This window comes from Euprymna scolopes, chromosome 16 (genome assembly GCF_053919585.1).
Source record: "Euprymna scolopes isolate OS-2025 chromosome 16, ASM5391958v1, whole genome shotgun sequence".
In the NCBI taxonomy this organism is placed as follows: Eukaryota; Metazoa; Mollusca; class Cephalopoda; order Sepiida; family Sepiolidae; genus Euprymna; species Euprymna scolopes.
The window spans coordinates 54100315-54127879 of NC_136497.1; the positions used below are offsets into that span (position 1 = coordinate 54100315).

Consider the following 27565-nt stretch of genomic DNA (forward strand, 5'->3'; position numbering starts at 1 on the left):
TCTTCATTTGTGTCTACAAAATCCTTTATATTATCACTAATAGTATTTGGCGATTCCACTGACCACAGTGTTCAGCACAAAAATGTAGTCGGCCACAGACTGATTGTTTATATATATATATATATATATATATATATATATATATATATATATATATATATATATATATATATATATATAAGCTCTATTTCCTATTTGGTTTTATCGAGCTTTTATATCTGGTTGAGATAATTTTATAAATATTAATTCTTTAATATTTATAATTTACTTTAATTTTACCATCTTGGATCATTTTGGTAAATTCAATTGTAATTTTCATTTATTTATATATATATATATATATATATATATATATATATATATATATATATATATATATATATATATGTATGCTATGTTGTTATTTCAGGTGTCTTAGTTGTTTGTTTTATTTTCTTCATAGTATTAAAGGAGCTATGAACAATATTATGATAAATATTTATTAAAAAATTTTATCCACATGCACATAGGTTTTATCCTTTTCTGGTAAGCATCAGTGTGGAGAATGGTTGGTCTGCTGGTCAAAAGATTCAAACTGCGGACCTGAGTCCACATTTTATCTTCTTTCTGAACCCTTACAACTTTATTAGTATTTAGTATACTACAACATGTGGAAACTGTGCATTTCTCACCAAATATAAAACACACACATGTAAATATGTACATACATATATACATATGCACATACATATATACATATACACATATATATATACATATGTATATACATATATGCATATGTACATGCATATATACATATGCACATGCATATATACATATGCACATACATATATACATGGGTATATATATATATATATATATATATATATATATATATATATATATATATATATATATATATATATATATATATACTAGCTGAATCATGCCTCAGCGTTGCTAAGGAAAGGAGACCAACTGGAGAATTAAAAGCAGACCCCTGTAATGTTAAAAATACATATGCAGAATTTTCCTATACAGGAAAGGCGTTCCAAAGGTAATGTCTCCTATTTTTATTCCCTGCAAATGGGTCAGGGGGGGATTGCAAATTGCATTATTATGACGATTGAACTTATGCATTCACGACCTGAATGCTTCATCCCTCTGTTGCAGATATTAACGGTGCAGATATTGACTCTAAGAAAGCGACACCTGTCATAGACGTGCATCAGAAACAGAGATTGAGAATGGCGGTGACTATGTATAACAATAAACTTTGGAGCACAAAAAGTCGCTTGTTTTAATTGTTTTAATCTACTCCTGCCTTTATAGCTATTCAAGTTTTTGAGTTAAAAAAAAGGAGGTCTTACTTTTGGAACGACCCGTATATATATATATATATATATATATATATATATATATATATATATATATATATATATATATATATTAATCACCTGCTTTTTAAGGGAAACAAACGAGATCATTTCAGATAGATAGAAAAAGTAGAGAACTCAGAACATTTTGCAAAAACAGTTTCACAAGAAAAGTACTCGTTAGCATGGATACAAAATGAATGGTGATTACGAACTCATTCATCAGTGTGCAAATTCCGAGGAAGATAAATAAGCAGATGATACCCATACAAATGGAAACTATGATATCCAAAATGTACTATATGTAGTACGTTCTGTACGTTTCTCTTATAGATATATATTTTAGTTTTTGTTCAATAATTAATTGCACACTTTGTTAGATTTCTTTTTCACCCTAGAACTACTGGAACAATATTCTATACTCCTATAAATTTGGATTTTTCTTTTTTTGTGTTTTGATATTCATGTTAAAAACCCTTTTTTTCTATTTATTTAAAAAGAAAATACAACTTTGTTATATATGGGTTGTGGAATTACATTCATCTGCAAAAGATCTAGCTAATTTGCATATTCTTTTAAAAATTGATTTTAATCAATTCCTTATTAGTTTTTTTTCGGTTTTCTCGTATATTTCTTTTGCACTTTATTCTATAGAGCCTTCTTTATCTATATAGTTTTAGGTGAATCCATCTAGAAAATACTTGGCACGCTGTTGGTTGGGTCATTCTTACAGTTCTTTTTTTACAATGAAAAGTCTTGGTGTATTAAAGTTTATATATCTCAAGATTCTTTTTTTACTGTAAAATCCAGATTATGTCTGCCTGTTTTTTTTTTTGTTTTTTTTTTTTCTTCAAGATGAAACGGCTATAAAATTAAAATAAACGATTACTTGACACTAATTAGATTGTTTGGAATTTCAAATTAATATACATGTATGAGGAACATTGAGTAAGTACTATGTTATGCATAAAATATTTTTAATTCTTGAAGTATAGGAAATTATGAAAAATATATAAGATGTTTATTATTTCCCTACTTATAATGATGCAGGTTAGAACTTGAACGAATATGAGGTGAACTCTTTCAAGTCTAAAATAAATTTCTTCCTTTTTTATCATAGTTTCTCCTTAACCTTTCTGAATTTTTGAGATAAGGATTGATTATTCGTATTATTTGGATTCTTCGGACTACTGTTCTCATCTTGAGTGTTATTTTTACAACGTTTCGATCGATGTAACCTCCGACCTTCTTCAGGTTTATATTGTCAGACTCAGGAAACTTTCTGTCAAACTAAGAGATCTTTCTGCCGGACTCACGAACTTTTCTGTCAAACTCGGGAATCTGCACGGAATTTTTAGATGAGGATTGATTTTCGTATTATTTGGATGTTCGACAAGATACACACAAAGAAGGTCAAAGGTTACATCGATCGAAATATTGTGAAAATAAAACTCAAGATGAGAACAGTAATCTGAAGAATCCAAATAATATGTATTCTCCTTCTTTGTGTATGCATAGATGAAATTGTCTACGACTTTGGATTAAAAAACCTCAGGCAATTTAATTCTGTCAAAATCACTTTGAATATTTTTTCCATTGAAAAAATCCTGCTTCTTCCTACAGAAACATGTCATTGGAATGAATTTCGCTGCAAGAATGGAGAGTGCATTCGGTATTATTTAAAGTGCGACCAAATCTGGCATTGTCGAGATGGCAGTGATGAGCATAACTGTCATAATTCACCGATTACGAAGCAAGGTAAAACACCACTGCAACCGTAACGCTTGTAAACTATTTCAATAGCACTTATCTGAACTGCTATAAGGATTGCATTAATGCATGTATCCAATGCACTTAGCGTAGAATGCACGTTCTGCTTCACTTAGTCATTGTTAAAGAAGTGTACTATCTATTGATTTACGATGGAGTTCAGAGTTAGCTCCCTTGCTTACTGAAAACTAGAAAAAAAACAGGGAAATGTATTAAATCATTTCCTAATGTATGGTCGTTTACACATTTTATTGTAGAAAAAAATCAAGCAACTGTTTGTGTTGCCCCTAAACAACTTAACACTCCTATTAACAAAACCAAATGTTAACCTTTCGACAGCTTTTGCACATATCAAAGATTGATAACATTTTTGTCTCTTTTTACACATCTCTCTGTTCATCGACCAATCAGTCTCCATCAGTTCTACACTATCAGCAGTAGCTAGAAAGCTGTATAAAAGTGATGCATTTTGCATCAATGCATGCATTCGATGCATTTGCCATAGAATTTTTGTTTTAGTTCATCATGTTTCATATTTAATAGCTTACCTTACCCTTTTAACCTTTGATCTTATCTAAGTAATAGTAACCCATCCTACTACAGATTAAAGAACCATGAATTCACAAGTAGGTGTGAAGGCGCTAGAGTACATGTAGAATCAATCTCACACACAAATCTCTACACTTGTCCACATATTCACACACACTCGCGCTCACACAAACATAATTATGCATATGCTCCTCTACACACACACACACACACACACACACACACACACACACACACACACACACACACACACACACACAGCAGACTGAGAAAAGCCTTTGTATGCCATGTTAAAATAATTATTATGCTGGCATGTTTGAAATTGGAATTGCTGGTAAGTTGGTTAGTGCAAAAACAAAAACAGTTCAAGGAATTAGGGTTGATGTATGCCAAATGCGAGAGCTAGAGTCAGCGATGACAACCGAGTGTATTTGAGTTTGTGTGAAAGAAAATGATGCATGAAGAAGAGAGAAAAAGGTCTTTTCGTTCACATGAAAAAAAGTCTGCCTTCTGATTTCGTGCGAGACGTGAGAGTTTGCCTTCCGACTTCGGGACTCAGAATGGGTTGGAGAAGAAAGAAGCGTAAGAAAGTTTGAGTGGTTGACAATGCGATGCTTCCATCCCCGTCCACTCGTTAGAAAATAAAGAAGCCATGCCAGAGATCCGTGTTATGTCTCTCGTCAGACGTCTCTTCCAGCATCAACCAGTAACGGCAAGGAAAAGCATCTTCAGAGAAGACCAAGAAACAGGGAAAAAGGTTTCGTGACTTTATCGAAATACATCTACACACACATTAGAAGGAACACAACCACATCCATAGACACACATAGACAGACGATCACGGCACACGCATTAAATAAGAAACTCACGTACAAATACAGATATGAATAATAATAATGACCATCACCAGACAGAAAATCTCCTCCCCTTCGCAACGTTCCAATAGTTCAGACGTTACTCCCTCTGGCCATTATCAAATATTGGATGAGTAAAATGCACAAGTATTTAAAATGGTTAGTTGAGGATAGCAGGAGATGAAAGTTCAGTGAGGATTGAACTTGCTGAACTCGAGTTAATTTTTACTTAGCTACAGGAATTAATAGAAACAGATGTGACGTCATATGGCTTAAAGACAGAGAAATCGTCAGTTTCTTGGAAGCACTAAAAGTGTGAGTATATGCTTTAAAAATGCGCTAATAAGATATGATTAAACAGTGATTATCGATCTCTTTCCATCTCCACCCATCCACCTTAATGGTCAGTAATTTGAAACGAAGATCAAAGTGAATAAACCTCCTCTGTGTTCAATATTTTTTTTTTTTTTTACTTAATCCTTTTTCGGGGTTTGAAAGAATATTTTTTGGAGAGGGCGTTGTTGCGGGACTACGGGTGTCGATGTTAGTTCTGCAAACTCAGAAAAATAAAAATAAAAATATGTGTGTAAAATGGAGTTGAACAATCAAACAAGATGACCGAGGTGGAGAATAAATTTTATATAAAATTTATTTTTTCAAAATCGATATTAAGTGAAAAGAGAAGACAAAAAAGTTTTTTCTTAATTGAGTCTCTTCCTGGGACTGAGGTAATTAAATGTTCTTTATGTAATGAAATAGAAAAAGTCCTGCGACTGAGGTAATTAAATGTTCTTTATGTAATGAAATAGAAAAAGTCCTGCGACTGAGGTAATTAAATGTTCTTTATGTAATGAAATAGAAAGAATCCTGCGACTGAGGTAATGTAGTGAAATGAAGTACAAAAATGAAAGTTTTTGGTTAGAAATAACCAGTTCTTTTTAGGAAGAATTAACCAAATAAAAGTCCATCGCTTACTTTAGCAAAGAGATAGAAAAGGGTAAAAATCCATGGGGGTAAAAAGTCCATCTCCACATCGAGAATCAAATGATGGTGCTGATAAGTTTAATGTCAATGGTGACGGAGTCAAATGATTTGTTTACGGCGTGCTGTGCTGGCATCGACTTATTGGTTTTTGGCACAAAATGCCCTTTTTATAGATTTTAGCCGGTTCCACGAACACTGTCTGAAAAAGTATTTTCGAAATTTGTTTTCTACGTAATCCAATTAGATGAAAAAAAAAAAACAACATCTTTGTGACGTAAGATTCTTTGGAAGACGTCCGCGTGAAAAGGCAGAGTTTAGTTCATATACCCACAGAATTTGTGTGGGTGCAAAAAAGAAATATGCATGTAGCTGAAACAATCTTTAAACAGCAGCACAACTGGGTTTTGCAGTTGGAGAGCACACACACGCTGTGCACCATTATTCTGTTTGAGTAGATCTCGCTGTCGTTATGGCGAGGCTATTGTAGCATTCTCTCAGTCTAGAACGATCATGAAGGAGGTATATACAAGATTAATTCATTTATGGCAACATTATGATCTGTTACAATCAGTGCAGTATTTTAAAGAGGGTCGTCTATTTGATGCAGTTGAAAAAGCGTCATTTCTTTGGAATCCAAGCTGAAGGATTGGAACATTGACCAAATCCAAAATCTTGCAAGTCGTTGAAAGAAGGTTATCAACAATGATGATCTTTACTTTGAAGAATACTTGTTGTTTTTGAATGGATAATTACATAATAAATCATTATTTCAACAGTGAAAAAACTTTTTCCTCGTTATTATTTTCATTTTACTTTTTTTGTTACTCGTGCTGAGGTTAGACGTTTTGTAAATGACTTCCAAATTTTTCTGTTGGTTGCTATTAGCTGCATCTGCAACAATATATAAACCTGTAATATATATAACTAAGTGTCTGATATCCTCATTGAAGGAAACCGAGGAGGATGCCTATACACTGACAAGGGACAGTATTCTTGAGAGGAAAGCACTACAACATAGTTCTGTCAGACACCTACTGGAGAAGTTCATGCAGCCTCTACAACAGACAACATAGTGCCGAAAAGATGTCACCTGTGTATATTGAGAATGTAAGATCACTCAGCTAGCACTAGTTAATTCCTCAAAAACTATTAATATTTCAATTAGTTCCCCAAAGAAAAACTTATTTTCTGGTCAGCATTGTGTATGTTTGTTGGCTAATCCCACATTTTTATCTCCCCTTCACCTTCTATTTTACAGACGTGATGTTGATAGTCTCAGTCTTTTGTGTAAATACTATTATGACATACACTCTTCAAAATTATCTGATTTATTCTGTTTTTTGCTTTTTTCTTTGTTTTCAGCTCATTTAACTAATTAGTCAAGTGATCTTCATCAATTCTTTGTTCAGATATTTCATTATAATATAGCTTTCTATTCCAATACCTTTTATCCAAGAATTGCAGATTTGTGGAACTCTATTCCTGCTGACTGTTTCTTCCTACTACCTATAGCCTTCATGTTTTCGATACTAAGATCAATAAGGCATCTCCTGTCTTTGTGATAATCATTTTTGGTGTTTATTCAAATTAACACATATGGTGGCAATTAAAAGTAAAGAAAATACCGAAAAGTCTGTATGATGTATGTACCAGTCATGGAACAAAGATGAAATATTTCAAAAATTATGTAATTTGATTAAGTAGTTTACTTTTTATTTAAGAAAATCAAATTTTAATTCTTTACCTTAAAACTGGTGACATCTCTGAAGAATATCCTACTTTTGTAAATATGAATCTAACTTTTGTAAATATGAATTTAACTTTTAAAATAAAAATTTCATTTCACTCATTATACTTAGACCTGTTTTTTCTTCTTCTTCTTCTTCTTCTTGAATTGAGAGACAGCCTTGAAATAGAAAAATAATCCAAAAGTGATGAAAAAAAAAAAAATTCTATCGTAGAGAAAAAAAAAATTAACCAAATTGCATATTGAATGTAGTTGTCTCAAACAAAATTTCGCAGCCAGAAAAGCTTTGAACTATGAGGAACTTCAGGTAAAGAATCCAGTCAGAGCTACTGGTAGTCCGCACATTTTGTCAAGACGAAGAGCTATGATTGAAAATTTCAGAGATTCAGTATATTTTATCCAGAGATTCTGGTACCTGATTGGTTCTTTCCTATCAGCTGTGGCAATAAATATCGTCCAAATTTTATTGATTATACCCAATATGTCAAAAATATCGCAATATTTTCAAGTAATATTCTATTTTATGGTCTGAAATTATTTACAGTGATAACAGTACAGTATTTACATTATTACGGCTAAATCATTTATTTTTTAACTAAAACTGTTATTTATGACATTTTCTCGAGTAAAAACAATACTTGATAATTAAAAAAAATTAATCCGTCCCTGCACAGTTTCCTGCAGGTATTGAGTTATCTGCCTCTGGACAATTTTATGGAATAGATGCATAGCCATATTTATTTTCTTTTTAATTTTAACATTAAATAATGTAAGCATTGAATATTCATTAAATATTGATTCTATTAAAATAAATAAATCATGGTTTAAATCATGGTTTTTAGTAAAAGTTGTTGTTTTGGAGGAGGGAATAATGCTGAAACTCATTTCACTGTAAATAATTTAAGATCATACATTTAAGTTTCAGGTCTTTCTCAATTATAAAACGCATTATATTATTTGAGTCATTAGTATTTGAAATCAGTACAGGATTCTTTTCAAGAAAGTCACGAGTGTCTTCTGCCTTGTCTGTGAAACTATCGTTGTCCAAGGAGTGGTTTTGCTGTACTGATAGAGTCTTTTTGGAATCGAATCTTATTCTGGCATAGCGCCATAAGTTCCTCGAGTATGATATCATATCTCCATTTTGAGCAGTGACTGATCATTGTCTTGAGCCCATGTTGTCTTTAGCTATTCAAAAACGTGTTGTCTTCTACTTAGCCAAACGGTTAATAATCAGTTATATTAGATGTTAGTCATTAATTCTTTGCAAAGAATTATTTATGTGAATTATTTCGTAAGATGGACCATGGTAGCTGAAAAATTGAACCCTTGATAAAAAGAGCAGATAAGACATATTGTGCAAAAATATCATTTATTTTCTCACCGCATTTTGAAAAATCATAAAACTCGAATTGGTGGCATTGAGATAAAAACATGTTTCGTCTGTGTGACAGAATTTTAACTAACTTGTGACAAAAAAAAATTAGGAAAAAAATAAGTAATCACAAAAAAAAAAGAGACAGAGAAAGGGAAAGAAAGAGAAAGAATGAAAGGATCAACAAAAATGAATGAAAGAAAAAAACAAAGTCACTCATGGTAGTTTATCCATCAGGCCACACCTTGCTGCCAACAGTTCTCAGACACAGGTGATTTGACACTTCGGTGTATTGACAACAAATATGACGGTAAGAGTGGAGATTAATTTGATTGACAAGAATCCGTTTAATGATAGTCAAAATAATGCTGAGAAAACAATGTTATCTATTAAACCCCAAGTGTGGTCCAAGGCCATGCAGAAGGAGCAAACTTTGATTGCCTTGTGCCATAAACCAAAATTTTCAGAAGATGTTGATGGTAAGCAATTATTGTTGAATGCAAAACAATATCAAAGATATAAATAATAATTTTGTTTGCTATGAGTTTTAAATGTTTTGCTGATTCATATTAACCTAAAAAATAATATCATTATTTGACTGTCCGTGAGAGGCCATTTGATGACAAAACTGTATCTTGTTTGCATAGTGATGCATTGTGGTCAAATATTTTTTATTTGTCAAGAAGAGATAACTTTGTCTCTAAATGGAAACATTCCACTCACATTTATGGATAAAAAAAAATATTGTTGAACTTAAATAGCATTTTTAGTCGAGAAATAAAATTGTAATTAATTTCGAAGTTCATTTTACTTACCTCCTCACAACAACAAAAGAATTCTCAGCCATAATGTATCACTAACCATATAAACAAGATACAGACATGCATAAAAATCGCCTCTCACTGTCATTAAAACATGTTAATGTTCTTTTTTTATATTTAACATTGCATGTATTTTTTGTCAAACGATCATTAAATGTAATAGTTCTATACAATACCAAGAAATTTGACCCGACGTTGCTCGGGATTGAACAACAATTATTCTATACGCTTTACTACGATCATAACACCATATTTTATTTGCTTTTATTCACCTCCTTTTCCCCAAGTTTCATCCCCAGAAGAAGCTGAAATGTTGAAAAACTCTTCGACTGGTCGACCACCTAACTCCCTTAAATGGGTGCTTAGAGATTCTTCTCCCCAGAAAATCTTATACATATGATTATAATTTGATTAAAATAGGATATATTTAAAGTTTTAAGAGAGTTTTTCCCCTCATAGCTGCCTTATGGAGAAGTTAGAGTTTTGGGACCACTTCCATTGTCTTCTCTGGAAATATTTACATATGAATACACTTTAAGGTTCTTATGTAATTTTTAAAATAACTTTCTTTCTATAGAGAACGAACACATACACACACACAGATATTGGTATTTATATAGAGAGATTACATGTACTTTTGTGCAAAATCATCTATAAAATAAGTCTCAAACATCAATTTGTGTGTGTGTGTGTGTGTGTGTGTGTGTGTGTGTGTGTGTGTGTGTGTGTGTGTGTGTTCACTAAAAATTTTCGTCAGCCGCATCGGACTAGATCGAAACCAGTACTATCTGAAAGTCGATCCCTCAGATGCATAATATCTGAAAATTAGAAAAAAAAAAAAAATTCTGTAGTGGCCAACTGGACCATTTCTTGCAAGGAGAAATCACTTTCTGCATCAAGATTTTGCAAGTCACATATGCCTAGCAAACTGAAAGTATGTTTAAAAACTTTTTTTTGAAGTTGTAATTTTGAAGGGTCATGACATTATAAGTCGCCGTGGCCGTGGCAGCTAGTGTGTTAGCTTTTTTCCTTTCTTTTCCTCTTTCACGTTTCAGGTTCGAACCTGTTTACTGTGGTAAATCTTTTTTTTTTGCGGTCGCACCGGCACTCGCTGCTATTTTGATTAAAAGAAAAGTTTTGATTCATTTATTCTTTTTAGGCTGGTTTCTAGCACATGGGCTGGCAAAACTTCTTCCATTAATTTCTGGGGGTTGCTCAATATCCTTAGTATATAGCAGCTGTGTCCAAATCGAATTTCATGCCCACCCGGGTAACACCATGCTAGTCTATTATATAAAGGAAAGTCGTCTGTGTGTTTGTGTATGTGTTTGCATGTCTGCTAAAAACTAATGTCAGCCACATCCGACTGAGTAAAAATCGGTACTATCTGAAAGAGCAATGCCTCGGACACATAATATGTGAAAATTAGAAAAAAAAAAACGATTAATTCTGCGGTGGTCAACTGAACCACTTTTTAGTTTTCACGTTAATGTTTTTACAAGTCACGCACGCGTAATTAACATTTAAAAGCTTTGTTTAAAACATCGTGACGTCATAAGCACCCATGGTTGCGTGAGTTAAAGCATTTGCCCGTAACTTTTTACCTTCTTCCCCTTTTCTGTGTTTCATGTTCGAGCCCAACCGCTGCAGCTCATTTTTTTTGGGGGGGGGGGGCGCACGGACACTCCCTATTTCGGTTGAAAAAAGGTTGTTTCGAGTTATATATTATTTGGGGAGGGGGGCAGTCCTGTGCATGGGTAATATCCGGACAATAGCTTCTTCTCTTCGTATCCCTTCTGCCAAAATATCTGGTGGAGAGGGTATCACATACTTCTTTTTTGTAGTGGCGACTACATTTTTGTGTTTTCATCCGTCCTTTAATTTTTGAAATTGTTGCAGGGGTATTAATGTTGCCCACGATGAAAGTGTTCAATATCTTTAGTATAGCAGGTGTGTGTGAACTTCATATCGACCTGTGCAACACCAGGTCTCCATGCTAGTTAAATGTAATGGTTTAATAACAATGTGCTTTGAAATAGCGCCGTGGCCTTTTTGGGTATTCCTTTAAAGTTAATGTTAACCGTTCTGTCTTCTTTGAAATTGTTTTCTTATTTAGGTTGCAAGCAGGATGAGTTTCGATGTCAAAATGGCCAGTGCATACACATTGACTTAGTCTGCGATCGTCGTCCCCACTGTGTTGAAGCAGAAGATGAAATACGTTGCAACTATACCACACCTACCCAACGGCCAGTACTAACAACCCGGGCACCCAGTAAGAACATTTCATTTCTTTTTCAATACTAAAATAGTCAATGGCCTATTTGGATCACATATGAAAGAAAAAAAAAGAACAATGTGTTTACTTATAAAGAAATAAATGTAAAATGTGACAGTTCAAACTAAAATAACAGAGAAAATTTATGGATGTACTTACTTATCAGTGAAAAATATAAGTGTACACCAAAAATTTACGGGAAATTATTGAGTAGAATTTTAATAGAAATAAAATTAATTTACTATTTAGAATCAACAAACTCCAAACGACAAGGCCACATGGCGTCAATGCAAATGTTTTTGCCGATTTAAGATTTAATTTTGAAAATGAAAAAATGTGTTTTTGAAAATCTTTATTCATAGCAATGACGATTTTTGCTCTCTATAATTTGACTGTATCTATCAACAAGCTTATAAATGCCTCGCTTTTAAAATTCCTTAAGTTTTGATGTGAAATATGAATCAAACTCATGTTTAATCTCCTTTCGTCATGTTAACCTAAGGCCATCTAAATGGTTTCGTAATCCTTGAAATAAGCGATAATACAAGGGAGGTAAGTCGGGAAAACATGCAGGATGAGCAAGATTTCCTAACAAAATTCTCCAATGAGATTTTTGATTAGTAGAGTTGTATGACGATGAGCATTATCATGATGGCAGATGACTCTCTTTCTGTGGACTTAAAAACGTCTTTTTTAGGTCAACACGAGTGAGGATATTGCAGAAAGGGAGATGCACTTGTTTGACATGAATGGCGTTCAAAATTCGTGGACTGCGAATAGAAAATTAATTTTATTTTTTCTATTAAAGTTCTACTCGATAATTTTCCGTAATTTTTTTAAAAAACTGATGTGTAAGTATATCTATGAATTTTTTTTTTTGAACTGCCACATTTCGCTTGTATCTCTTTTATAACTAAGCAGCAGAAAATATAAAAACTATAATTGAAATAGACTGATGAAATACTGTTGAAATTTTTAAAATTTCATTTAATTTACAGAAGTTATCAAATAATTTTGATGAAAGAAAAGTGTATTTAAAAAACAAACAAAAAAAACACTTGTTCAAAAATGTAAAATATGACTGGAATAAGTATTGCTTAAAATACAGATAATATCTTTAAGAGACCGTTTTTGTGGCGCTCGGTAAAAATGGCACCGGAAAAAATGGCACAAGTGAATGAATAGGGAAAATTGTACAAAGCAAAAGCAATTCGGTAATACAAAATTAGTATAGTTCAGGAGGGGTGGACTATGGGGTACAGGTCTGGCTAGACACCTTACCATATAGCTTTAAATATTGGCTAAACCCCTCTTCCGTATTTTAAAAATCAATAGTTCAAAATAAGTAAATATGCTGTTGTTTTGGAAGCAAATGAAATCGACTTTTCTATTTTATTTTATTTATTTATTTATCTATTTATTTATTTTGTGCAGGAATAAGATTCTCACATCTCTAGTTTTAAATGAGGGCTAACGAAGGACTTTGTATATTTTAAAATAAATACTCTTTGAAATTTTATTCTGTAGTTCTGAAGTAAATAAAATCAATGTTTCAAAGTTTTTTTTTGTTTTTTTTAGAGGGGGTCCTATTTTATAGTTTTAAATAGGAGCTACCCCCTCCCCTATATTTTAACATAAGTATTTACTCACTTGGTAATAATGCAGAATAGTTAACACACGAAAAAGTGTAAAAACAACATAAATGACATAACAAACGCGGTAGAACTGAATTATCTGCCGATCTGTATACTTTAACGTGTGGAAACTGTCTTTAGTTTGTTTTTGTTTTAAAAAATTTTTTTATATATTATTTCGTTTATTCAGATTCTAATCTTCCAATCAAATTGATGATAATTTCAATCTATTTTGGTGTTTTATATGTTTACGTTCCCTCACCTCCAACGTTGTTATTTTGTCCCGTTTGATTTTAACACCGCGTTTTGAATCTCATGATTTTTTTGGATGGGGGGGGGGGACGAGGTAGATAAGAGTCTTTATCTTCATTTTAAATTTAGATATGATTTTTTTTTATTTTGACAAGCTTCTTCTTAATGTTTTCTCTGTGTATCGTATCCAAGATTTTGATAAACTGGTGTGATTTTTATGTAGATTTTTTTTACTTGTGCCATTTTGTTTTTCTATTTATTCACTTTTATAATTTTTACGGTGCCATTTTCTTTTTAAATCTAAATTCCATTTTTGTTACAGGATAATTTGTTTCTTTGTAAAAACAAAAAAATAATGGCTCAATTGGAATTCTTGTTAATTAAGAAAAATACCAATTATGTTTACATTGTTCGAAAACAACTTGTTATATAAAATAGCATAAAAAAACAGTTGAAAATTAAGAAATGCAGTTTTTAAATTATAAACTTATTCGAACTCGTAAAAATATATTGGATTGGCAAGTATTTTCTCGCCGTTTTTTTTTTTTTAGTTTAACAAGTGTAATATAAAATAACTAATTGATCAATAATGTTTTTCCTTGTTTACAACTTCTTCAACAAGATTTTCAAAGCCTCGCATAAATAATAATAATAATAATAATAATAATAATAATAATAATAATAATAATAATAATAATAATAATAAATCCGTATTTCTTTGTTCACAATGGAGTCATAGCATATATATGTAATATATATACATGCTATGACGTCAGACACATGACGTCATACATGATGCCATCTGTCATAACGTCATATATGACATCAAATACAAATAAATATATAAATTCATCCTCGAGCACTCCACGCGTTCTCGCTTCTGGAATGGTGTGAGCAACCTGGGAATCAATCTGGCAGACACCTTATGCATATGCAAATGGTCATGAATGATAGTTTCCACAGACTCTGTACTAAGCTTGACATCTTGGGGTATTTGGCGAATAGTAATGCGCCGATCTTCCAAAATGGCAGCCTCAACTTGACGGACAGATGCCTCATCAATGGTAGAAAGGGAGGCGACCAGGTCTGGGAGCTGTTTCCACAGACTTCCGGACATGTTTGAATTCACGATGCCAGCGTTTTACAAGGTCATATGATGGGGCATTATCACCATAAGTTTCTTTTATTTCATCAAAAGTCTCCTGTGGTGTGCGTCCTTTCAAATACAAAAACCGGATCACTGCTCGACATTCAACAGGCTCCATTTCACACCTGACTCAGTTCAAACACCTGTAAATCAGAAACCACAATTAGTTTAGAGCTGTAATTTGCCACATAACCCGTAGAGATATAAATAATTGCACATGCAAAATTTCAGCAAGATCAGACAACTGGAAGTGGGTCAGGGGCATTACTTATTGCACGCCCCTCGTATAATTTTCGTTATTTTATGTGCATTCTGCTTGATGAGGAATGAGGTTATCAAGCAGACGATATTTTCCTGTTGTTTTCAGTTCAGTCTAGAAATTGCGGCGAAGAAGCAAGATGGCCGTCTGATTTCATATTAAGATAATTGTGAGTACTTAGGTAGAATACGGACCCTGCTATGTTTTTTAGACAGGATTTTCAAATTAAATTCAATTTTTATGGTATCTTTTGTTTATTAAATTATGAGATAAATATGCAGAATAGTTACAAAACTTCCCACCTCATGTTTAGAATGGGTCTCTAAATAATAGGGTTATTATTTCAGCATACTTTTTACTATCGTTGTTAAGAAATATCTTGGTTCTGTTCTACTGATATGTTTTATCCTAATTTTTAGTGTTTTTTTTTTTTTTGTTATGCTTGCTCACAATATAATTGTTTATATATATATATATATATATATATATATATATATATATATATATATAAACTGCGTCAATTGGTCAATTGCTTTATTGCAGATTAGTAAAATATCAATATTTCACTAAATATATGTCACAAAAAAATAAAAATTGTATAATCAAATAACTGCTTTAAGGTTAATTATTTCCCAAAATTTTATTCAAATTCATGCGATATTCACGAAGTTATGACATTTTATTCCTTATCAAGGAATTTCCACTGTCCATCGCTTTATTGCAAGTCTCTTAACATGTTGTATTAGGGCAAAAATACAATGTATAATCATGAAAATTTAACTTTTTATCATATTTTCCTGTTAAAGAATAATAAACAAAAGCACATCTTCCGTGCTAAACCTCAAATAAATGAATTATTTATCGCCATATCCAGAATTTTTTAAAAATAACTTTAAACAACCTTTTGTCCATCGAAGAAGTCAATTGTTTGATCTGAAAAGGAGTTATAATTCTGGCGACATAAACTACTTTCCTCCACAGCATCCTTTGAAGTAAATTGCTCTCTTCCCTCATAAACACCTCTTTTCAATATTGACTAGAGATGTTCAATGGGATTAAGATCCGGAGAACACGGTGGCCCGCTCATGAGGGTTTCTCCAAAGAAGCCCATAGATTAAAGGAAAGCTGCAGTCGCCCTAGCAGAATGGGGATGGTGCATTGTCATGCATAAAAATCATCTGAAAGCGATGTGACAATGGTAGGTCATCTAGCCATGGTGACAAATGTTTATCCAAAAAGGCCGTGTACGCATTGCTTGTAAGTTTTACACCCTCTGGAACCAACTTATCCCAATGATTCCTGTCCAAAACATGATGCCTCCTCCTCCTCCTCCTCCTCCTCCTCCTCCTCCTCCTCCTTGTTGGCGATGAACTCTGTAAGGGGTTGGAGTTCCGTTCGAGTTCCAAACTTTGGCCTATCCATCTGGACCGTCAAGGTATCATCTGTAAATAGGACACGTTGGAAATCCATTTTCATGTAATTCTGTGAACAAGCCTTTCGTTTTTTCCTATGTTGTTTGCTCAATGGAGGCCTTAGAATAGTTTTGATGTTCCTTGCCATCTCATTCAACACATTACATCGGGCCTGCCTGGATGTTAGAGCGATTCCAGGTCTTGCAAAAATGGAAGCACTGGTGCTGTTTAGGTTTCGGTTGACTTCCTATGAATTTTCCAAATATCACGAGGTGAAAGGTTTCTTTTGGTGCCCTTATCCTTTCTGGATTTGGTGTTGGGGTTGTCCATGAATGAAGCCAAAGTTCTTGGATCCCTTCCCAACGCCATAGCAAAATCTTTGATGAATAATCCTTCTGTGAGTCCAGCAACAATCCTTTCCTTTTCGATAACTGTTAATCGTTCCTTTTTTTGGCATTTTAAAAGACCTGCAATAAAGCGATGTACAGTATAAATTACTTGTTATCAAATGTCATAACTTCGTGAATATCGCATGGATTTGAATAAAATTTTGGGAAATAACTAACCTTCAACCAATCATTTGATGATACAATTTTCATTTCTTTGTGACGTATATTTAGTGAACTATTGATATTTTACTTGTCTTCAATAAAGCGATTGACGCAGTTCATATATATATATATATATATATATATATATATATATATATATATATATATATATATATATATATAGAGAGAGAGAGAGAGAGAGAGAGAGATAAAGTCGACTGCTCAGAATAGGTAATTTAGATACAAAATAAAAAGATTTTCACCATTCACTACTAGAGCTATAAAATTCTCAAGAAATCTTATGCGCGTGTCAGTATGATGCAGCCGTCTGGGAAATCCTTTATTTATCATGTTATGTTCACATCCAACATCCTTATTCAGAATGTATTTTCATTTTTTATTGATGCATTTTACTCTGAATGGAACTATTAATGTATCTTTTTTTTTTTTAATTAACACTATAAATAACCAATATTTTCATCCAGGTTTCCTCGTATTTCAGCAACCAACATCACTTTCGTAACAGCCATTCCTCCTCATGTCACTCAAGCTATCGTCTTCCCCGCTAGATCAACTAAAATTCCCCATCTCCCAGCAAACCTGATTCCGAGTGGAACAAAAATTAATATTAGCCTTGTTACAGCATCCCCGATTCCACGTGGCACAAGAATCAATATTCCCCTTGATGTGACGAGCCCGAGTGAACATGGCACAAAAATCAATACCTCTGTTGTAACAGTAGTCTCGAATCGACATGGCTCAAGAATCAATGCCCCACTTGTTACAAAACCTCCTATTCGACATGGCACAAGAATCAATATACCTCTTGTTACAGTAGCTCCAATTCGACGTGGCACAATAATCAATATACCTCTTGTCACACAAGCTCTTATTCAACAGGGTACAAAAAGTAATGTCTCCAGTATTACAGAAGCCCCTGTTCGACCCAATATCCCTCTAGGTTCAGTAACCCCTGTTCAACATGAGACACCAAATAGCCTTTCTTCTGTCACATCCAATACGGTACCATCTAAAACTGAACTCCCTTATTTGACTATTAGTCCTTTAAATGGCGAAAATGTGGTTACTCCTCGGGTTACAATAACTAATAAACATAGTACACGAAGAAGAGAGTCCTCCATGAAAGTTAATAATAGGACTATATTCACCATTCGGCCGGTTACAGTATCTCAGACCTCACGTTATGGGAGAACCTTTGTTACTGCTTCAATGACGTCTGTTGATCAGAATAGACAAAAAGCTTCCTCTGTTAAAGATAGAACTCTCCGCGTAACCAAAAGTACATTTGTCACTACTCTGTATCATCAAACAGGTTTTCCTAACAGAAGTACAAAGGCTACTAATACTGACAATTCGTATGTTACTGCCACTCCTTCTCCTTTTCATAAAGCATACCATTCTACTACTTCGACCACTTCTTCTACTCATCATAAAAATGCATCCTTTCAACATTTTACCATGATCCCAACCGAATCCAAAACAAAAATCACGCCTCATCATGTTTCAAATATTTCTGCTTCTCATCAGGAAAAGAATCTCATTCTTAATGTTACCACAATCCCAACTGAATCTAGAACGAAAATCATCCGTCACCATGTTTCAACGACCCCTACTCTTCATCAGAAAAATAACTTGATTTCACATGTATCCCCAACTCTAATTGAGCCCAGAAACAAAAGCATATCTTATCATGTTTCAACTTCTACTTCTCATCAGAAAAAGACCTCCATTCTTCATGCTACCGCGATCCCAACCGAGTCTAGAACCAAAATCACCCCTCACCTTGTTTCGACAACCCCTTCTCTTCATCATAAAAATGCATCCATTCCTCACGTGATTCCAACCACAATTGAGCCGAGAAGCAAAAGCGTATCTCATCATGTTTCAACTACTTCTGTCACTCATCGGGAAAAGACCTTTATTCTAAATGTTACCACAATCCCAACTAACTCTAAAATCGAAATCATCCCTCATAATGCATCAACAATCACTACTCCTAGTGATAAAACAGACCCTCCTTACGCCACAACAACTCATGTTCATCATAAAAACTTTTCCTTTCCTCATGCTATCACAACCCCAACTGATTCGAGAATAAAACCTACCTTTTATCATGTTTCAACGACCTCTGCTCATCATCATCATCATAAAACGCCTTCTGTCAGTGCCACAACGACAGTTGATCATCATAAAAACATCTCCGTTCCTCATATTAGGCATTCGACTCATACACCTCATAAAATATTTCCACATTTGACGTCGACGAAGAAAATTCCCACAACTCCCAGGAGCCTTCCTTTTGTCACGCCTCGAAGCAATAAATCTGTGACTTCATCAGTTTCAACTCTGTTTACCACAACTCTGCCAGGTCTAAAGCTCTTCTTTGCCTTTTTCATTGCTCTGCCTTTGCCCTTTCATCACTTTCTCATGCCATCACGCACCTTTTTAAGCAAATTGCTATTCTTTCCATTTTTAAAATATGCTTATGGTCAGTCCAAGACCTTAAGAGAGATAGTTGATTGGTTTGTTTAATCATTTGTACATAGGGAAGATTTAAAGTTGGAAATCAGTTGCTGCACGTATTTTAGTGATAGTACATGTTATATTAGGGTTGGAGAATTTTCGTTTTTACTTAAGCGTGATAAACCAATGCAAATGTTTTTTTTTTTTAACTTAAGCGTAACAGATATAAGAAAATGCTATTTAAACTTAAACTTGAAAGACCCATGAAAATACTATTTCAAACGTAAGCATGACAAAGAAAAGATTTTTTCAAACATAAATGTGACAGAAAGAAAATGCTGTTCAAAACTTAATTATGACAGACCAAAGAAAATGTTATTTGAAAAACTTAAACGCCACAAACCAAAGAAACTACCATTTTAAACAAGCTTGGCAAATGAAAACCAATGCCTTTTCAAATTAAAACGCCAAAGACCAATGAAAATGCTATTTGAAACTTTAATGTGACAGACTCAAAATAGGATAAATTTGGCCTTTTGGTTAAGAGCAAAGCGTAGTATCTGTTCTAATATTACATTTCACCTTTGTGTCCTTGGTTAGAGAAGCAAAGACATTCTGAACTGAGGCAATTAAAATTTTTTGTCCCAATCCAGAGTGCCCCGTTGTAGGAAGCTGGACTTTTCTCATACTAAAACTCGACGTTGTAATTAACTCTGCCCTCGTGAGGAGGCAAATAAATAAGAAGTTTTAAAGTGACTCTTTAAAATTCTTTCCCTTCTCTTGTTGATCTCTTTCTCCCTTTTTAATTTCTCTTCATAGCTTCATCTGTTGCCCCCACTTTTCTATTTCATTATCATTTCTTTACATGTTCACCAGCCTTAAATTTCAGACAATTTCTAGAATAAAAATCATGTACTGGAATTTGATCAAAATTGGAATAAGGATTGTAGACATAAGGTTTAATATCACTATATCTTTTAATTTTAAGATGACAAAAATGGTATAAAAAGACGAGTATTCTCCCTATATATATATATATATATATATATATATATATATATATATATATATATATATATATATATGTGTGTGTGTGTGTGTGTGTGTGTGTGTGTGTGTGTCAGGGGTGTGAGTTCTGTTATAGAAGCGTTGATTTAATTTGAATAAATAAAAATACGCATCAGGTGCGTTTTGAAAGCCAAATCACAACGCAATATTACAAAAATAAGCAAATATTTAACTTATTTAAAATTTATAATTTAAATATATTTTGGAGTCAAACTTAATCCTCAGTATTTTATGAGTCTTTTTTTTTCTTTTCTGCTTTTCTTTCTGTTTTTCTTTTTCTTTCTTGTAATGTTGTGAAGTTAGAGAAAGAAGAAGAAAAGAAAAGAAAGAAAAAGATGTATAAAATACTGAAGATGGAGTTTGACTCCGAAATATACTTAAATTATAAATTTCAGATAAGTTAAACATTTGTTTATTTTCGTAATATTGCGTTGTGATTTGGCTTTCAAACGCACCTGATGCGTATTTTGTTTATTCAAATTAAATCAACGCTTCTATAACAGAACTCCCACCCCTGACACACACACACACACACACCACACACACACACACACACACACACACACACACACACACACACACACACACACACACACGCACAACACACACACACACACACACGCACAACACACACACACACACACACACACACACACACACACACACACACACACACACACACACATACACACACACACACACACACACACACACACGCACAACACACACACACACACACACACACACACACACACACTTATATATAATGGACACTATACATTAGTTTGATTTTCTACCAGTATTTTCAACTTCAGGCAACACTAGAAACTCAACCCTCTGGCTTAAAGATACAAAATGTGACAAAATTGATTTTACAGTATTTTTTTGAAATCAAATGTATCAATGGAAGATCAAACTAATGTATAGTATCCATTGAATAAATATGTGTGTATGTGTGTGTGTGTGTAAATTATGTTAATTCCAAGCATTTGAGACAAGAATTTAATGATTAATAAAAGAGCGACATATTTATTACTCAAATTGTGTTATTACTGAGGTAAATTTGTTACAGCAGAGTTCGGAAATCCATAAGACTTTCTGTTTCGGGCGAATCTAATGATATCAATGAAAAAAATAGAGTAACTTGAAGAGGGTGATTTTTATGGATTTCCAGAACGCGGAATAACGAATTTATGTCAAGAGATTACTATGATAAATAAATAAATAAATAAATAATGTTGTATGTTTTTCACTCAGCTTTTCACACTCTCACACTCTCCCCATACATCTACTTCAGGGTCTGATTAAACTTGCATGGGGCTCCTGTTTAAATATACCCCTGAGTTCTCCCAAACATCAATTAATAAATATTCACCAAATTTTATTTCTTTTGGCATATTTTAAAGGGTCTTTAGAGGAAGGGGCATAATATAAGTGCAACATCCCATTTGAAAATTTAAATATTTCAGAGTTGCACCTGCTCCATAGTCATTAGATACCTATTAAGCAAGATTCCCCGAATTTCAGTTTCTTCTTAAGATCCCTTAAGCTTAAGCCTTAAATTTTAGACATTTTCTAGAATCAAAATCATGTAATAAATTTTTATTACACTTGGAAAAAGGATTCTAGTCATAAGATTTAGTAGCATTATATCTTGATTTTAATTTGGGACATAAAATGGTGAAAAACTATTTGGTGGGGGGGGGTTAATTTTACCCATCCTGGGATAGGTATTCTTTTAATTATCATATATATAAAATTATAGTACATTTCTTTAAAACTTAAAATTTAATATCCCCCTCCCCAACCCCAGCCGCAGTTTAATCAACCCTCACCTTCAATCCGGCTCTGCCAATATGTCTCCAGGATGATTCACAAATGTTAAAAACAGCATGGATCCTGGATACAATCATTCACAGTATAAACACTGGTCACTGATTTTTTTTCTTTCACTTTTAAGACATCGATTTCCACTTTCAAATATTATTATAATTATTCAAAATATTGAAAAAAAATTGTTTCACGAATTCACGAAATGTTTATCGTTTTTATGTTCAAAATATCGACATCTTTTAATGAATAACAAAATAAAACAATTTGTATTATTCGGATGACATGCTCACAGCATTTCAAACAATCCAACCTCTGACCTTCAGGTGCGTCTTGTCGAACTCATGAATTTGAATGTCATACACAAGGATTTCTATGGAATTTCGAACTGGACCCTTTACCTAATCGACAAGAGTGACTGTTCTCTTTTGTCAGCCATGACCAAATAGAAGTCTCATGTAATTTTTGTTTTTTTGTACTTAGGAGTCACCACTTATCAAGGCCAGAAGGCCACTAGAGGATAAGGGTTAATGATTGTAAGGTAATAGTGTAGTGATCGTTAATTGTGTAAATTCAGTAGAATATGTATGGGGACGAATAAATAAGAATTTGTTTTCATTGGATTTGAAGGTTACCATGTTATAGTTACCCGAGAAGCAGGCCAGCAGAACAATGCTCCACAGGCAGGCAATCCTGGGAAAGAAGCTTTGTTCATGGAATCTGCATTTAGATTTAGGTACAGATAGAGATTGGGGGAAATCGTATATAGTGGTTGTAGCTAGTCGGGTGTTTTTTTGTGAAAGTTTGGCAAAGGGGGACCATAGATTGGAGCTCAGTCGAGCACTTGTCATGTAAATAGCAATAATGCAGGGACAGGCTCACAACGTTTCTTCTGTGGAAAAGAGGTTGCAGGGAAGAAAAACGAGCATCATCTATCAGGTTTGGAAGACGATTTTGAACTTTATCAAGTTGGATAGGACGTGCCGAGCAGCACCTGCTCAAATGTGGTAACAGAACTTTATTTTAGGGCGTACCTGGTTCTTATACAGATAGAGGATTGAATCAGCAATGAGATACCTACTGGAGTGATAGAGTGATCCAACCATTTTTTCAGCAGTCTTGGTAACCGATTTGATGTATGTGCAAAATTTGTAATTTTATTCTTAGTATCGCCTATACTGAAGATTGAAACTACAACCTCCAGAACTGATTCTTACTTAGCACTTTTATCTGCTAAGACACGGGACTTTGCAAACAATTCTAGTATGAATTTTAAAATTTGATTGACAGAACGAAAGCATTCTACCCTTGTGGATTAAATAAAGGGTTCTCTATAATAGATATATATTCGAGTCGAACAAAATGCACTTGTGAAAATGTTGGAGGTTACATTAGGTGAAACATTATGAGAATAACATCCGAGATTGGATCAGTAGTCCAAATAATCAAAATAACAAAAATTATCATTTAAAGAATTAAAAAAAAAAAACAGTAAATTTTTATTTTGAGATGACGTGTAATGGCAGGTAAGATAGATATTAACTTGCTGCCCACCCCAGCAAGAGGCGACACAAGGTCACAAAGTGGGAATGTTCAGCCAGCGCCCCTAAAGAAGAAGCACTCTGGCCTAGCAAAAGTTGCCTAGGCATCCCCATCGGTAGGGCACTGAGGTAACAAGTGTTAAACTTGCCTCACCCAAAAGCCGGGCGGCAAGGCCTGGGAGGGTTGATCTCCTAAGTAATACCCAGTTCCTGTTGGATTGATTGTCAAGAACGGGTTCTTGACTGGTACTTTCTAAGTCTCTAAGCAACTGAAGCAGTAAGGAGACCCATCCTAATCAAATTCAAAGAATTTAATGAGGGTATGGCAGTTTTAAGATTATTTTTTACATCCACAGATGTGATGTTTATTGCCCTTTGTCGCTTTACCTTTATTTTCCCCCTTTCTGTCGAATGTACCATGTCTTGCTTGTAGATTAGATAACAACAGGCTGCTTTCTTTGGAACAGAAACTTTCCATTTTTTGATGAGATTTGTTGAGCTATGTGTTGTTAGGATTTTGACTTCAAATGGTTTTATTTTCTGAGAATCGTATCTCCACAGACATGCAAAAAAAGTGACTAGACACCTCACAAAACTAATTCATACATATTTAAGTGTCTTTTGATGACGGCCAGCACTCGGAACTGTACAAAGCAAAAATCAAAGTTTGAAACACTAATATTTTATACTAATTGATATTTATTATATTTTAGCTACTTAAATGTGCCTATCACCATTGAAATATGACGTAGGCCAAAGCAGTACTAGAATTATTAGAGTTTGGATCTGAAGGTGGAATTAATCAGCGTCAAATTGTTGCAAACCTCAGGATCCTACTTTTCACTATTAACCGAATGATTGTTGAATTCATTAAAAAGGGTAAATAATCAATATCACTTCTATTAGGTCAATCAGACCCCTTTGATTGCAATCTTCATTATTAATGAACTAGCAGGGAGACCCGGCATTACCCAGGATTGAATTGGGATCAACGAATGTTTCACAATTACATACTCTTTTTCTCATCAAAATCGGTGAAATTACCGACTGTTAAATCAAATCGATTGATTGCCTGCTCTAGTAAGGGACCCACCACAGTGCAGACGAAGAAAGCTTCACATGCCTTCATACTGTGACTTTGTCCACAATATATTGTAGTTTACATTGTAGTCTGCATTGCACGGTAGCTGACCTACTGTTGATTTTATGAAGTCATTTTTGTATAATAGTTTTAATTAAAGTTTCAAATGCAAAAGTTTACTATCCTGATTCAATTGTGCTCTAAGCAGAAACATTCATTTCAAACGCACTCTTGTCCTATCAAAGAAAATAATGTTGACTTTATACACCAGGCCCTTGTGCAGTGATAAAACTTCTTAAGTGTACTTGCTATATTAGGCTATATAAGAATGTTTACTTCGGTCAAAATCGGACTGTACCTTCCTTAATTGGATTTTTTGATTATCGATATTTATATTTATTGAGAGTATTCCAATACAAAACCTATCTAAGAGCACTTGCAGACACATGAAGTACACTTGTGTGATTTTTTTCAAAGATCGGCCAAAGCGTTGTAATAATATATATATATATATATATATATATATATATATATATATATATATATATATATATATATATGTATATTATTACAGTTTTATCTGCTTAGTTATACATGTGTTGGTTCCCGAATCGTATCAACGATCCAGTAACTTCATCAGACTTTACAGAACTTCTGTTAAAGTCTGATAAAGTTACTGGGTTGTGGATACGATTCGGTAGTCGAAACATGTGTAACTAAGCAGGTAAAACGGTAATAAAAATATTTACATTTGCTCTGCAATAGTATTGAGCACTTTCTTCAGGTTTTTACTAATTGCAATTTTTGCTCTATCTATCTATCTATCTATCTATCTATCTATATATATATATATATATATATATATATATATATATATATATATATGGAAATTGAAAGCAAAATAAGACAAACTATATAAACAAATCAATAAAATGAAACAAAAAGGTATCAAATAATAATAATAATAATAATAATAATAATAATAATAATAATAATAATAATAATAACAATAAACAAAGAAAAGCAAACAAAACAATTGAAAAACTAAATTATGCAATTCGAAGTTAATTAACTGATGTATTGACCATAATGGACATCTTTTGCATGTTTGAAAGCCATGTCTGAAAAGAGGATTTTTCCTCGAAATATTATGTCATACAGTCCCTACATTTAGAGCAAGTAAGATTTGTAATAAAAATGGGGGAAAAAAATCTGAAAAAAAGCATTTAATTTTTTTTTTTTTAATTTCTTATTTCGTATCAATCTGCTTATATTTGTTACACCTCTGCATTGGAATCGCCTTCTATCAATTATATATATATATATATATATATATATATATATATATATATATATATATATATATATATATATATATATATATAGCAAAAATGGTAATTAGTAAAAACTTGAAGAAAGTGCTCAATACTATTGCAGAGCAAATATGTTTTATTTTTTTATTACCGATTTATCTGCTTAGTTACACATGTTTCGGTTACCGAATTGTATTAACGATCTAGTAACTTCATCAGACATCACAATAGTGCACAGTAATGCACAGTTCACTTGTGTGAAATCTGTTCTCTTAAGTGTTGCATTGATATATTTATTTTTATTACTGTACCATAAATTGTTTAAAGCACCATAAGAAAATACTTATTTTTCACTGTAATGTTTAATCGTTTCATTATTTTGCCTATTCATCCATGTTTGTTTGTACCCTTCCACACAGATTGTTCCAGCACTGAATTTCGTTGTTCTGAAGATATATGCATTCCATTTAGTCTTCGTTGTAATAACGTCACCGACTGTCCCAATGGTGAAGACGAAAGAAACTGCTTGACCACAACCACTTCAATGTTGCCCAATACAACTAAAGTCCACGCACCGAGCACCACCATGTTTACAACACAATCAACAATAGCAACCACTAGAGGTAATAGAAATATACGTTAAAAAAGTAAAATTTTATTTAAAATTTTTATTTACTTTGTATTTTAATCATAATTTGTTTAATAGTCATTATTTCGATTTTGAAAATGAAACCTAGTCTAAAATTATGAAAAGAAAAAAAAAATGGAAACTTGACGGAGGATTTATGGATTCATAATTTTCCCAAGAGTATTTATGGAAATGATGTAGTATCTTTTATAGAAGATGAACCCAGCATACAACGTTTAGAGTGCACACCTATAATCACTACACTATGCCATTGCCATGGTACTTATGAAGGCTGACAGCGATTCAGAAAAAACAAAGAAGGTGACAGAAAGTACAGACAAAAACAAAGACAATATTTGGGTTACGAGTCTTTAAAAGATCTATTAATTTTTCAAAAGATCTTTCACAAATTCGCAAATATGAGACTTACTCGATTGTTTGTTTTGCTCATAGTTTCTTGCATCATTTCGTATTTTTTTTGCATTACTATCAGCCTTCACAAATACCCACATACTTATTGACCAGTACTGCTTCAAGCAAAAAAACTTCCTTTTATATATGTATAACAATAAAAGTCTACACATATCAATGAAACCATGGTACATCTCTGGAATCTCTAATGTGTGTGTGCATAT

General features: G+C 33.2%; 1 protein-coding gene across 3 annotated transcripts in view; it reads left to right on the forward strand.

The window, feature by feature from the left end:
• Positions 1-27565, forward strand: part of LOC145295964 (uncharacterized) — a 498857-nt gene that overhangs the window by 451207 nt on the left and 20085 nt on the right. For all 3 annotated transcript variants that reach the window (XM_080141875.1, XM_080141872.1, XM_080141873.1), the window contains exons 41-42: positions 11572-11727; positions 26722-26925. In XM_080141875.1, coding sequence (XP_079998001.1) covers positions 11572-11727; positions 26722-26925 — 360 coding nt within the window. The remainder of the gene's footprint in view (positions 1-11571; positions 11728-26721; positions 26926-27565) is intronic.